General features: G+C 31.6%; 1 protein-coding gene across 1 annotated transcript; it reads left to right on the forward strand.

Moving 5' to 3' along the window:
* Positions 1–1,449: 1,449 nt before the first annotated feature.
* Positions 1,450–13,230, forward strand: LOC120079828 (disease resistance protein RPV1-like). Its single transcript, XM_039034243.1, has 6 exons — positions 1,450–2,030; positions 4,949–6,068; positions 6,140–6,424; positions 9,893–10,296; positions 10,557–11,076; positions 12,376–13,230. Exons 1-6 carry the CDS (start codon positions 1,537–1,539, stop codon positions 13,021–13,023), a joined length of 3,471 nt encoding a protein of 1,156 aa, XP_038890171.1. The 5' UTR covers positions 1,450–1,536; the 3' UTR covers positions 13,024–13,230.
* The last annotated feature ends 1,098 nt before the right edge of the window (positions 13,231–14,328 follow it).

The following is a 14,328-nucleotide window of genomic DNA, read 5'->3' on the forward strand; positions in this document are numbered from 1 at the left end:
TTCCCAACTTATGTCATCTTCTTTTATTTTTTTAGTGTTTTTTTGAAATTCTGTAGAATTTAGATTTTTTTCACGTAGATTTGTTTTACCATGAAATTCAAATTGATTTGTTATCCACTTTAATCAAAAAGCAATAAAAAAATAATAAAAATATGGAATTCATGGACCCCGTCCATGAGTTTATTAGCGGCCGTAAAAATCCTATACCGGTACACGATTTTGCTAACCTATTTTTGTCAATACTTTTTCCCTCCACTTTTGTAATTTCTTTCTTATATATCCTATTTTTATCCTTACTTTTAAAAAATACATTATTTTTTAACTTACCACTTTTTTCTTTTTTGAGATGTAATTAGAGTTTGATTAGAAGTATGCTCACAATGTAATATTTTAAATATTCTTATATTGAAAAAGCACATATAATGATCTTAAAAAAAATCCTTAAAATTGAAATTGAAATTTCTTCTGCATGTTATAAACACTATAAATAGATTATTTTGCCCCCTTTACACATCAAATAATTCCTTAGGACATGTTTCAATGTTTGTTTCACGATTTTTTTTTCATGAGTTTTTCTATAGACATCTTAGCATTTCTTTAACAAGATTTTACTTTTTAATTAATTATCAATTATCAATAAATTATTTAAACTTAATACAGTTGTTTTTATTAAAATTAATCTTCTAATTGAATCTAAACTTATTTGATTATTTTTAGTAATTAAATTAAATTATTTCATTGTAAATGATCAATTAGTTGATTAAGATAACAATATATCAAATAATACTATTTTTAATTAATTACATCAAATTGTTACTTTACGTTTAATTACTTAATTAGATTTTCCATCAACAAAAATTGGTAAAACTTACCGATATTATATTTAAAATATACTTACAAATGAATTACTAGTATTAAATAATTATTAATACTAATTTAATATTTTGTATGTAATTATTTAATTTTGATTTTTATAATAAAATAAATAAACGTTGAGATCTAACTTCTGGCCATGAATTATCATGCATATCTAAACACAATCATTTATTGAATACGATATCTTCAATGCAAATAATGCGAAAATGGCGTTTTTGGGTTCTCTATTTCAACAATGGACGGTGTGTCTCATTTTGAGTACTTCTTCTCCTTCAGTAAAGTCTTCACTTAACAAAGCACTAAGACGACAAAGAACATGATAGCAATGATAGTAGATTCATCAAAAGAAGTTGAAGAAGATAAACTTCTTGTTCATATTTTTTCTAATACCACATCAATATAATACTCTTCTTGTTCATATTATAAATTTATCTTTATAATATTTGTGGACCTACATTAATATCATTAGATGAAGTGGATTGACATGACATATAATAAAAATTATTTACAAAAACCTCTACCCATTAAAATCATATTTATAGAGTAATATTAAAAAAAACTATTAATTTCACTTTCAAAATCCCATATATATATGAATGGTGCAAGCTGTCCTATCACCATCATCATTTCTCCATTAGGAGAACGCGCAAGGTTCCATCAATGGTGGACGCCGCCTCATCTCCGACCACCAGACGGTGGGCGTACGACGTCTTCTTAAGCTTTAGAGGCGAAGACACTCGTCGGAAATTCACCGATCATCTCTACTACGCCCTTTACGGCGCCGGAATCAACACGTTTCGGGACGACGTCGAACTCCGGCGAGGAGAGGCCATAGGCTCAGAGCTTATAGCAGCGATTCGGAAATCGAGGATCGCCGTGGTGGTGTTCTCCGAAGGCTACGCCGATTCACGGTGGTGCCTGGAGGAGATCGCCCAGATCGTGGAGTGCCGGAAGGCGGATGGCCAACTGGTTCTCCCGATCTTCTATGAGGTGGATCCATCGGACGTTCGGAAGCAGAGAGGCAGGTTTGCGGCGGCGTTTGAGAAGCACGAAGAGAGATTTGGTGTAGATTCGGTCGAGGTGCGGCGGTGGAGGGCGGCGCTCACAGAGGCCGCTAGCTTGTCCGGCTGGGATTTGAGGCAGTTCGCGAATGGGTACGTATTATCTTCATTTTTTTTCTTTCCTCGGAAAATTGCAAAAAATTGCAAAAAATAGTAATAACAACAATAATAATAAAATAAAGAAAAATATCTATTTAATCAAATACATTGTAAGTTTGTTTTTTCCTTTATATATTCTTTTAATTAGGGTTTCATTGAAACCATCAGTTTTTCAGAATTTTTTTTAAAATAATGTTTTTTTAATAAATAATTACAAAAATAGAGTGGGAGAGGGGAGAAATATTTTCAAAAATAGGTGTTTTGGAAAAATATTGACATATTTAGGGTAGTACCCGATACACGATTTCCATGTGGAGTCCATTTAATCCACGTCAGCTGACTAGGGTACACGAGTTCGCTTATGAGTTTTACAATTAATAGTTCTTTTTGAGTTTTAGAAGGTTTGCATTATGAGTTTATGTTTATATTTGTATTATTTTTTTGTTTGTATTAATAGTTCTTTTGTTTAAAGTATAAAAATTAGGTTAAACATCAGAATTTTATCTGAACATGTATTATATGGTTCAAGGTTCAAAGTTCAAAGATTGAGAGAGCAAGATTGTAAGAGAGAGCGAGATTGAGATTGTAAGATAGAGTGAGGTTGTAAGATAGAGCGAGATTGAGAGAGAGCGAGATTGTGAGAGAGAGATTGAGTCTGCCACATGGATTAAATGGTCAACCAGTCAGCTGATGTGATCTGCCACATGGAAATCGTGTACCGGGTACACGATTTCACTACCCTAAATCTGTCTATACTTTTCCAAAACACCTATTTTTGGAAATATTTCCCCCCAATCCTATTTTTGTCATTATTTATTAAAAAAGATTATTTTAAAAAATTGTCCAGTTTTTCAGGAGATTAGTGTCAGCAAAAATGCTTTTAATCTATATAGAATAGACTAACCATACAATCATTCATGTCAAATTGTCAAGAATAACATATCAAATTCTATTAAAAATTTGATGATGGTTATAAAGTGACTATTATCTTTTTCAATTAAAACTCTAAAGACCTTTAGTAAGGATCTCTCTAAACGAGATTAAAAAAAATCTGAGTGCTTATTGTTTTGGTATATTGGGGACCATAACTTAACGTCTCTTTATATACCCTAAAGAGGGTTCCTATTTAAACTTCTATCTATTAAGTCCATACTCAATTAAGAGTATAGAGTTTTAATTAATTAGATTACATAATAAGACTCAGTCTAATAAAATAAACCAATGTGATAAAATATTAATCCACATACATAATTCATATTTTAATCATACATATTATTATTTAAATACGTCTAACAATAAATTGTTTAGAAGTGCTCAAGTCTCTAAAAAAAGTTTTTGGAATAAAAGGCTTTCTTCACTTCCTCTTAACAGAATTTTTTGGTTGAACACATGTTTCAATATCATTACTAAAATTCATTTTAAATAAAAATAGTTGTTTTTTCCTCTCTAAGAAGGAAATTAAAGATTTTAGAGAAGAAAATGGGGAGGGTTTGTTGGATAAAAATGCCCCTGCTTTTTCGAAGGATAATAGACTTCTATCCGTTATCTATCGGTTACCAATATTAATGTTTTGAAAATTGAGTGATATTTTGTTTATATATATATAGTTAATTAGTTTTTAACGGTCAACGATGAATAAAAAAATAAAATGGTTGTTTAAGAAAGCATCCTGAAGTTTCCAATTGGCTAGTACTTCCTAAAATTGTTTTATATAATAACATTTTAAAAGTCATAACTGCTTTCGATTATTTTAATTTTGAAAACAGATTTTTTCAGCACTTTCTAAAAACAGGTTTGGAAGTATATGTATAATTTGTTCTTTGTGCTTCATTTCATTCTTCCCCAAACATTTTTTTTTAGAAGGATAGTCGTAAATATAGATATTAAATTCAAAGTATTAGTAAATATAATATAATGTAAAAAAATTATAAATATGGTTAAATTTAAATAATCTATCAGAGATAGACCATATTATTGATAGGAGTCTATCAATGATAGACCATATCACGATAGATAGACTTTGTCTATATTTGCAATTTTCTTTTTCTCTCTCTTTTTATCCATTTTTCATCTTAATTCTCCTTCCTCCCACCTTGTAAATGAAGCATAAATGGCTATGGATTTGGATGCTAATGAATAGATTTGAACACTATGGGCCATTTATGAATAAAAGATTTTACAAAATATTATTAAGAAAGACGAGAATATTTAATAATATATGGTTCGAATGAAGAATCTAACAAAATCAAATGTACACCCTCAAAGTCTAAATGATGTGACAAGATGTGCTTTAATCAACAACCTAGCCCTTTGAGGAGACAAAATGAACAACTATACATCTTTGCATATCAAAAACAAGGGGACCCACAAGGATTGGGTTTTCAAATCTATTTTTTCTTTTTTTTTTTTTTAAAAAAAGAAAAATAATTGGGAAAGAGAGAGAGAAAGGAAGGTTATGATTGATTTTTCAAAAAAAAAATATAACATTCAATTTATAGATTTTTGGAAACATATTGAAATACTTATACACCAAACACATGAACATTAGAGATGTTTATGGGGCGGGACAAGGCTGAGATGCCATTTTGCATCCAATTTTTTTCCGTTCTGAAGACCCGTCTAGGTGGAAAAATTGGTTATCTTTAATGAACATTAAAGTTATTACTTAATCAAAATGAAATGAAATTCTAAGTTCATAATAAAATATGAAAATGCTTATAAGATTTTGGAAGTTCCATATAAAATAGATTCAAAATTTAAACTAACAATATCCACAACATAACATTGAGGAGAAAAGACTCAAATGTGTATCATATTTAGGTCGATAATACATCTTAACTAGACTTACTTTCAACATTCTTTGAAAAAAAAATGAGTATATTTCAAATGATATTCGTTGTTGTTGAATTTAGGCACGAAGGAAAATTCATAAAGAAAATAGTGGAAAGGATAGAGAGCGAATTAAGTGTAACATATTTGGAAGTCGCCATCTACCCCGTCGGCATCCAGCTTCGCCTGCAACACTTAACTTCATTAATGGCGGTTTCCACCAACAACTCCACTCTCTTCCTCGGCATCTATGGCATGAGCGGCATTGGCAAAACCACTCTCTCCAAAGCACTTTTCAACCATTTCTTCCACTCCTTCCCTTCCAGATCCTTCCTCCCCAACATCAACTCCATCTCCACCTCCTCTCCCGACGGCCTCCTCCGCCTCCAACAAACTCTCCTCTCCGATCTCCTCAACCTCCGCCGCTCCCGCTCCTCCGCCATCCCCGACTCCGCCGTCGTCCAGATCCAGGAAAGACTCCGCCACAAAAAGGTGCTAGTAATCCTCGACGACGTAGATCGAATCGAACAAGCAAACGCACTCGCAAGAGAGCGGGAATGGTTCGGAACCGGAAGCCGAATCGTAATCACAACACGAAACAAACAGATCCTCCACACTCTGAAAGTGGACAGACTATACAATGCCGATTCGAATCCGTTAACCGAGGAGGAATCGCTGGAGCTTTTCAGCTACCACGCATTCCGAGAGCGAAATCCACCGGCGGAGTTTGTGGAATATTCGAAATCGATCGTTTCGTACTGCAGAAATCTTCCTCTGGCTCTGGAAATTCTAGGGGGGTCATTCTTCGGAGGGAGACCGGTGGAGGAATGGAGATCGGCAATGGAGAAATTGAAGAGGATTCCGGCGGGGAATTTGCAGGAGAAGCTTCGATTAGGGTATGAAGGGTTGGGAGAGATGGAGAAGGAGATATTTCTGGATGTGTGCTGCTATTTTGTGGGAATGGAAGAGGAATTGGTAGTGAAGATTATGGATGGATGTGGAATGTATGGAGAAACAGGGTTGAGAGAATTGAAATGGAGGTGTTTGATTGGGGTTGAGATTAGTAGTGGGAGGTTGAAGATGCATGATTTGGTTAGAGATACAGGGAGGGAGATTGTTAGGCAAAGTTGCTTGAAGGAACCTGGAAGACGATCCAGGATTTGTCTTCATCATGAGGCTCTCAACATCTTGGCTAATCATACGGTAAATGCTGCATTCCGATGATAATATCACAGTTTTACTATATTTGAAAATATTTTCAACCCTTTTGTCAGGGAAGTAAAAACTTGGAAGGCTTTGCAATAGACATGGGTGAAGGAAACAAGGAGAAATTCAAAGTGGAAGCATTTGGGAAAATGAGAAATCTAAGGTTACTCAAACTCAACTATGTGAATCTCATTGGAAGCTTTGAGCATATAATCAGCAAAGAATTAAGGTGGATTTGTTGGCATGGATTCCCTTTGAACTCTATTCCAACCTGTTTTTATCAACGAAACCTTGTTGTTATTGACATGAGATATAGCAGCTTGATACAACCTTGGACTTGGACGGATTCACAGGTAATATATTTCTTTTCAAAACTTCCATTCTACTGATTTTCATTTTTATTTATCTTTAGTTTCTATTCCGTTCTTACGTTTTAAAATGTTACATTTTTAATTCTTAACGTTTTGAGTTGATTTCAATTTATTAATATCTAGGTTTCAAAATATTACAATATTACTCTTGAGATCCAGGTTTGTTTTAATTTTATCCCTAAGTTTCCATATTAACACTTTTAACATTGATTTCTTTTAGTAAATATTCACTCCAATTATTGATGCTAATGTCTATTAATTAATTTTAAAAAAATTCTGGAGTAAAATTAGAAAATTAATTTAATAATGATGAAATAATATAGAAATTAATTAATTTTAATTTTTTAATTAATAGATATTAACACTAAATACTTATAGTGAGTATTTAGTGAAAATTGTTTGAGGTTAAAAACGTAAATCTTGAAATTTAGGGACCAAATTAGAAAAAAAAACTCAAGTAAAATTATAATATTTTGAAATTTAGAGACTACATTGAAATCAAACTCAAAACTTGGGTCCAAATAGAAACTAAACTCAAAATTTAGGACTTAAAAAAAAAAAAAAATTTCCAAGTAGATTTTTAAAACCACGCTTTAAAATGTACCGACACATAGAGGTGTCTATTTTCTCCACGAGGAGAAGGCCCACCGGGGTCCCTCCCCGAACAAGACAGGGATTTCCTAATTAGGTAGAAAATGGGGGAGGGAGTAGGGAAAAAGATTCTTATGAGCTAAAAGGGGATGGGGACATTCCTTGTCCCGTTTCCTTCTACATATTTATTTATTATAATGTTATGTTATTATTATTATTATTTAAATATTACATTTAAATTTCAAATTTAATTATTTATTGGATAAGATAATGAATATTTTTAAATTTAGATTATATACATGAATAATTTGATTTCTATTTATTTCTTTCTACTAAAAAAAATTAATTAACTTTTTTAGGTCAAATTTTGAGTAATTTATCCTTAAATCTAAATTATTATATAAAACTATACATAATAAATAATTTGGTGATAAAGTTAATTATTTAATTAAAATTTGCTCATTGATTTAAATTAATTGGTTTTATTTTTATTTTTATTTTTTATAAAAAAGTAAAAGAAAAAATTTCTTGCGAAGAACCCGATCCCTGCAAATTTCCCGCAGTGAATCCTTACCCCGATCCCTGTGAAAAATTTCACGGGATGGGGAATGAAATGGGGAGCAGGGACAAGAATGTGGAATAGCATCCGTCCCATCTTGTAGACATCTCTACCAACATATACGACTTTATGTCTTTTTAATATTACGATATTATTATTTGAAAAGAGTTCTGTACTATACTCAAAATATACGAGAATGTGAAGTTTAACGATTAAAATAGACTGCGCATTGCTTCAAATAATAATAATAATAATAATAATAAATAAATAAATAAATAAACAACGTGGGGACGTTTGTATACAAAACATGATTTAAATGAAGAAAACAAAATTTGATATTCATAACGTTTTGGTAATTTTTAAAATAAAAGGTGAAAAAAGCTACCTTTTATTAAATCTATGTATTTTGTTGAAATACTATTTTGATTCTTGAACTTTAAGTCTGGTTCTATTTTAGCACTTAAACTTTTGAAAACGTTCATTTTAGTTCCTAAATTTTTAAAAAGTATTTATTTTGGTCTATACTATTAAGATTATGTTAATTTTTTAAATAAGAAATATGTTTGAAGGATGAAATTGTATCTAGTATGAGTTGAGCAAGATGAAAGTGAAGTAAAATATCAACAACTAACCTATCAAGATAGTGAACATCCAAAATCTTGGACGCAAAATGACTTTTAAAATCTCCTATAAAAAATCACTTTACCACATAATTCAAAATTGAAAGTCTATTTTTGTTAATATTGCTAACTTATTTGATAGCCTAATCATCCAAAAATAAAAGTTATCTCACCATTATGTTTTAGAGTTAACAAAATCTTAATAGGAGGAACCAAACTAAGCACTTTTTCCAAGTTCAAGGATTAGAATGGACTTTTTAAAAAATTCAAGGACCCAAATGAGATTTAAACCTACTGTTTAATATATAACTCTAAAATATTTTTTGAAGTAGAACTTAAAAGTAAGTAATATTTGTTTGGAGTTGGAGGGATCCAAATCTCTTGATCAATGATATAAGTTTTTAAAAACTAGTTAGCTATATTGTAACCAGTTGATTTTAGTTTTCTGCTTTTGTTTTTATTTATTAAAAAACAAATTTGTTTCGTAATCAATTCATTTTTCTCAAAACTTAAAAAATATTTTATAATTTATCAAGAAAAACTGGAAAAAAAAAGGTTTTTGAAAACTGTCTTGAAAAGAAACCAAGTTGACCAAGAAGAGCTCGAATGGGAAGTAAAGGTGGGGTGTGAATTTATAATTCATATGGGTTTTCCTTTGTTTTTTCTCTCTTTTTATTCTTAATTGTTTTAAGGATTTTTTTTTTTTTTTTAAAAAAAACAAATTGGCCAGGTTTTGACCATACATATATTAGTTGGCTAGAATGTGTTTACATTGACTTTCTAAAATGTTAAAATGAGGATTTCTAAGTGTTATCCAAATAGGTCTAAATAATATTATAAAAATAGGTTGCTATTACATTTTACAAAAGATAAAACAAAAAACTAATCACATTATTCTTTTTATAAAAAAAAAAAAAATTAAAAAACTAAAACATTACCAAACAAGCTCCAATTACAAAACAATGAGTGGTTTTTGTTTTTAAAAAAACAAAAAACAAAGAATTGAAAACAGAAAACAAAAAAAAATCAAAAACTAAAAACTTAAATTAGTTATAGAATAGGCTCTTAGTTTTTAAATTTTGACATGGATTTTGAAAATATGATTAGAATGTAGATAGCAGAACAAAGAGTTTCATATGTAGATAGTAGTGTTTATAGGCTTAGCTTTAAAAAACCAAAACTCCATTTGGTAATGATTTTCGAGTTTTAGTTTTTCAATATTGTTCTTGTTTCCTTTAAATTTCTTATATTGATTTTCATATTTCCTAAGTAAACGTATTGTATTGCATTCTTATCTAAATTTCGAAAACAAAAATAGGTATTTAAAATTTAAATACTATATTTAAGTTTTCAAAACTTGGCTTGATTTTTAAAAACATGGTTACAAAATTGACAAAAAAAAAAAAAAAAAACAAAGAAATCTATAGATGGAAGGAGTCGATTACGAGCTATTTCAAAAAAAAAAAAAAAAAAAAAAAATCAAATGAGGCTCAAATAATTATCAAATAAGGAATTGCCTGTAAAAGTTTTTATTATGTGTATTCAACATTATATATGGTGGAAGAACTAAAACTTCTGATCTCCAAGTCAAAAGTATATATCTTGAGAATTTAATATTCCTTAAAAAACAAGAGCATATATATTTATAACTACATCTCTTTCTCACATATGTTTTGGCAGATTCTTGAGAATCTAAAAGTTCTAAACCTAAGCCATTCCCAAAAGCTAAAGAAATCACCAAACTTCACAAAGCTCCCAAACCTAGAGCAGCTGAAGCTCAAGAACTGCATAGCCTTATCAAGTCTCCACCCCTCCATTGGCCAACTTTGTAAGCTTCTTCTCATCAACCTCCAAAACTGCACAAATCTTTCCTCTTTACCAACCTCCATCTACAACCTCCACTCCCTTCGAACTTTGACTATCTCCGGCTGCTCCAAGATCGACCGCCTCCACGACGACCTCGGCCGCCTCGAGTCCCTCACCACCCTTCTCGCTGACCGAACCGCCATTTCTCACGTCCCTTTCTCCATTGTCAAGTTGAAAAACCTCACTGACTTGTCTCTATGTGGTTGTAACTCCACAGGGTATGTTAATCTTTTATAGTTATATTATATAACGTGTTTGTTTATTTTTTGCTTTCGTCTTTAAACTTTTAAAACATTAATTTTCATCTCTAAACTGAACTTTCGAAATGCTCGGACCTTGTTTGGTAACACTAGTTTTTCATTTTAGTTTTTAAAAATTAAGCATATAAACATTTCTTCCATCGATATTTTTAAAAATATTAAACAATAATTTGAAGTCCTTGACCGTTCATACTATTTTTCGTGTGCATTCTTAACAGATCGAGAAGCTCAGTATCGCTGCCATGGCGGCTAGTATCATGGGCAATGCAAAGACCAAACCAAACATGCGCATCCCTAATTCTTCCATCTTCATTACAAGGTTTGAGCTCTCTAACAGAGTTGAGTCTAGAAAATTGCAATCTTGTGTCAATTCCAATTGATCTTGGGAGCTTGAGTGAGCTGAAGAAGTTGAATCTTGGGGGCAACAAAAATTTGAGGGTTTTGGGGAATGAAATTTGTGGGCTGTTGAAACTGAGTGAGCTGAGTGTGGAGAATTGTGGAAGGCTTGAGTTCATCCAAGGATTTCCCAAGAAATTGAAAAGTTTCTATGCCACCAATTGTAAGTCTTTGGTGAGGACTCCTGATGTTTCCATGTTTGAAATGGCACCCACTATGATTCTCACCAATTGTTGTGCATTGCTTGAGGTTTGTGGATTGGACAAATTAGAATGCTCTACTAATATTCGTATGGCTGGCTGTTCCAATCTCTCTACTGACTTTAGGATGAGCCTTCTCCAGGTTTTTTCTTCCCTCTCTCGTTAAATTACAAATTTGTTCCTAACTTAGACGTTTAGTATCAATTTAATTACTATAGTTTAACCTGTTTTGATTTAATTTCGATTTGGTCATTATAATTTAAAATTTTCATTTTAAGCCATTCTCGTCTATGGGTTTAATTAGTTGCCTTTAGTTTAACCATGTTTTAAAAGTTTATAATTTGTTATTGTGATTTTATTTTACCTTTTATTTTGGTCATTGTGCTTCAATTAGTATGTTTTCGATTTAGTTTCAACTTAGAAACCTATACTTCTAAATTTTTTAAGAGTTTAGGTTGGTTTTTTATTTTTTTATTTATGGGATGAAACATAGTGTAGAAATGATTATGAAGTTTATCCCAATCTTGGGAACCATATTTGAAAAAGTATTTTTTTTTTATCACTTTGGAGATATCAGAGACCATGAGAGAGTTCCAAAGACCGAAGGCAAACATTTTTTAGGAAATGGTAAAAAAAAAAAAGAAAAAATCATAATGGTTATGTCAACTTACACATATCTTAACTAATCTCACGAGACAATCTATCCACACTACACCATTTATATAATGTCAATGAAACTTGTAGAATATTAGATCCTGGATAAGGTCATTACCTTATGAATTGAAAATTATTATATTTGAATTTTTTTTACTACATACCTAAAAATTTTAAGGGTGAGTTAGAGAAAAACTCCCATTCTATTTGATAACTATTTAGATTTTTATTTTTAGTTTTTAAAAATCGTGGTTATTTTAAAATTTATATTATTTCTAGCTAAATTAAAAAAGTTTCAAATTTTGTTTTTAGACTTTATTTGATAACCATTTGGTCTTTGGTCTTTGGTCTTTGGTCTTTGGTTTTTTATTTTTGGTTTTTGATTTTTGAGTGTTTACATTAACCGATAAATTTATATGTTTTGTTATCCACTTTCTACTAGTATTTTTAAAATATTTATTTTTATTTTTAGAATTTGGTTAGAGAACTAAGTGTGTTTTTAAAATAGAAGAAAATATAATTAAAAAATTGGAATGAAACAAGTACAAATTTTAAAAAATAGAAAACTAAAAATGGAGTCATCATATCAAACGAAAGGTTAGTTTTTAGATTTGACATATATTTTCTAAACATTGTTTAAAAAAAGTAGATAATAAATAAAGACTTAGTTAATTTCCGAAATTTAATAGTTATGAAATGAAACCTACAAAATCTTAGAAAAAGTTCTCTTTTCTCTCTCTTTTTCTTTGAATTGTAAGAAAGATTTTATGTTCTTCCATTGGCACAGAAATGGAGTGGGGATGGCTTAGGCAGCTTGTGTTTGGTAGGCAACCAACTCCCCAGATGCTTACACTTCTTCACAACACACTCACCCTTAACCTTCCAAGTTCCCAACATCAACAACATTCTTCTTGGCATCACAGTCTTTGCCATTTTCACTCACTTGATCACTGACCTAAACGACTCTCCATCTCTCCAACTCATCAACAAAACCACATCCCGAACGCATCGCTACCGAATGCTCGGCCTCCACCGTGACTCAATCAACATCCATGCCCACCACACTTGGGCTATCCACCTCCCCTTATCCTATGGCTATCGTTTTGATCCTGGCAACGACATGGAGCTTCACATTCCTAATGCATATGCCTATGGAGTTCGGTTGGTTTATTATCAAGATGATCCTCAGACGATCGAGAGTTTTGCCCCTTCGATGGCAATGGAAGAACAAGGTGGTGCTGGTGGCAACAATGGTGATGGCAATAATGGCGATGATGATGACAGAGGCTTTTATTGTGATGATTCAAGATATCATGTTCTTGATCATCAAATGCAAGAGAGTGGCTCTAGTACTTCTCCATTGTCGATTAGGTATTTCTTGATGATCTCTATTTTGGTTTTGTGTTTGTCATGGATTTTGATGATCCATTGGTAGAATTTGTTTGAGTCAGAGCACACCCCATGGGATTTGGGTTTCGAGCTATGTAAATATTTTGAGGAATTTAGTGGAAAATGTAAATAGATCTAAGTAATTAGATTTAAGTGTTGGGGTTGATGTCCTAAATCTCGTAGGTCCTATAATTTGTAATTATGTTGTACCAACATCTTATTTATTTAATAAAATATGTGATATTTTATTCGACATTTAGTTGCATTAATCTAAAAACCAATAAACTAACATCCAAAGTTATCTGGTAGCTTAAACATGTATTTAGAGACATATGAGTGGATTATGTTTAAGTGATAATCTAAATGTTTTGTAGTAGATGGATAAGGCTGGATACCTTATCGTGGTGACACTATGAGTACAACCCGCTTTGTAGATGTTACAATTGTTGTAGAGTGCTATAAATGATCTAATATTCATCAATCATGTGAAGATATGTGAGCATGGGTATTCTATACAAAAGTATTTGTATAAGAGTGGATAACGAAATGTTTAATCTCATTACATAACGCCGTTCATAATAGAGACTTAAATTTCACCAGGATGACCACAGGTAGCATGACCTGAATCCTGAGTGAGTTGTGAACTTCTTATGAAGGGGGTCCTTTGATTTGTATGGGTAAGAGTGACCAGATTGCCAATTCACTAAGTCTACCATTTTGGATATTCATCTGATTGGGGAGTTGGGAACATAACTACACAAGAAAGAATTCACTCCTTCCCTAATATCAGAGTAAGTAGATAAATTGCTTTCTTAAGAGTTGATTTCGGGGCTTGGACAACGTGGTGCGACACCATCTCCTGGCCCGAAAGGGGTTTGATCATAATTGGACTATGATTTATTGTTCATTAGAGGGATGGAAAACCATTGAAGGTTTATGCAGCGAAGCGGGGATTCAGTTTTTTTTTTTTTTTTTTTTTTTTTTTTTTTTTTACAAAATTACAAAATAAAGAAGAGAAGGATTATACCTTCTAAACTAACTTACAACATGCTAATTTCTAAAAGAAAAAGGAGAGGAAAAATATTCATACCTTGAAGAACACTTTCTTCAAGAACGCCCTAAAAAACGGATCCCTTTCTCCAAAGGGACACTACCAAACGAAGCCTCCTGTATTCTCCTTAGGGATTAAGAATGACAGGAGATGTGGGCTCTGCCTTAGGTTTTGGAAGAGGGAGAAGATAGAGAGGAAGAGAGGGAGGAGAATAATTCTTCTTCTCTGTACTTTTTTGTGCAGGGTGAATCTAGAGAGTCTATAGTTTTAATTTCTCTCAATAATACATTGCATTTAATA

This window comes from Benincasa hispida, chromosome 6 (assembly GCF_009727055.1).
Source record: "Benincasa hispida cultivar B227 chromosome 6, ASM972705v1, whole genome shotgun sequence".
Classification (NCBI taxonomy): Eukaryota; Viridiplantae; Streptophyta; class Magnoliopsida; order Cucurbitales; family Cucurbitaceae; genus Benincasa; species Benincasa hispida.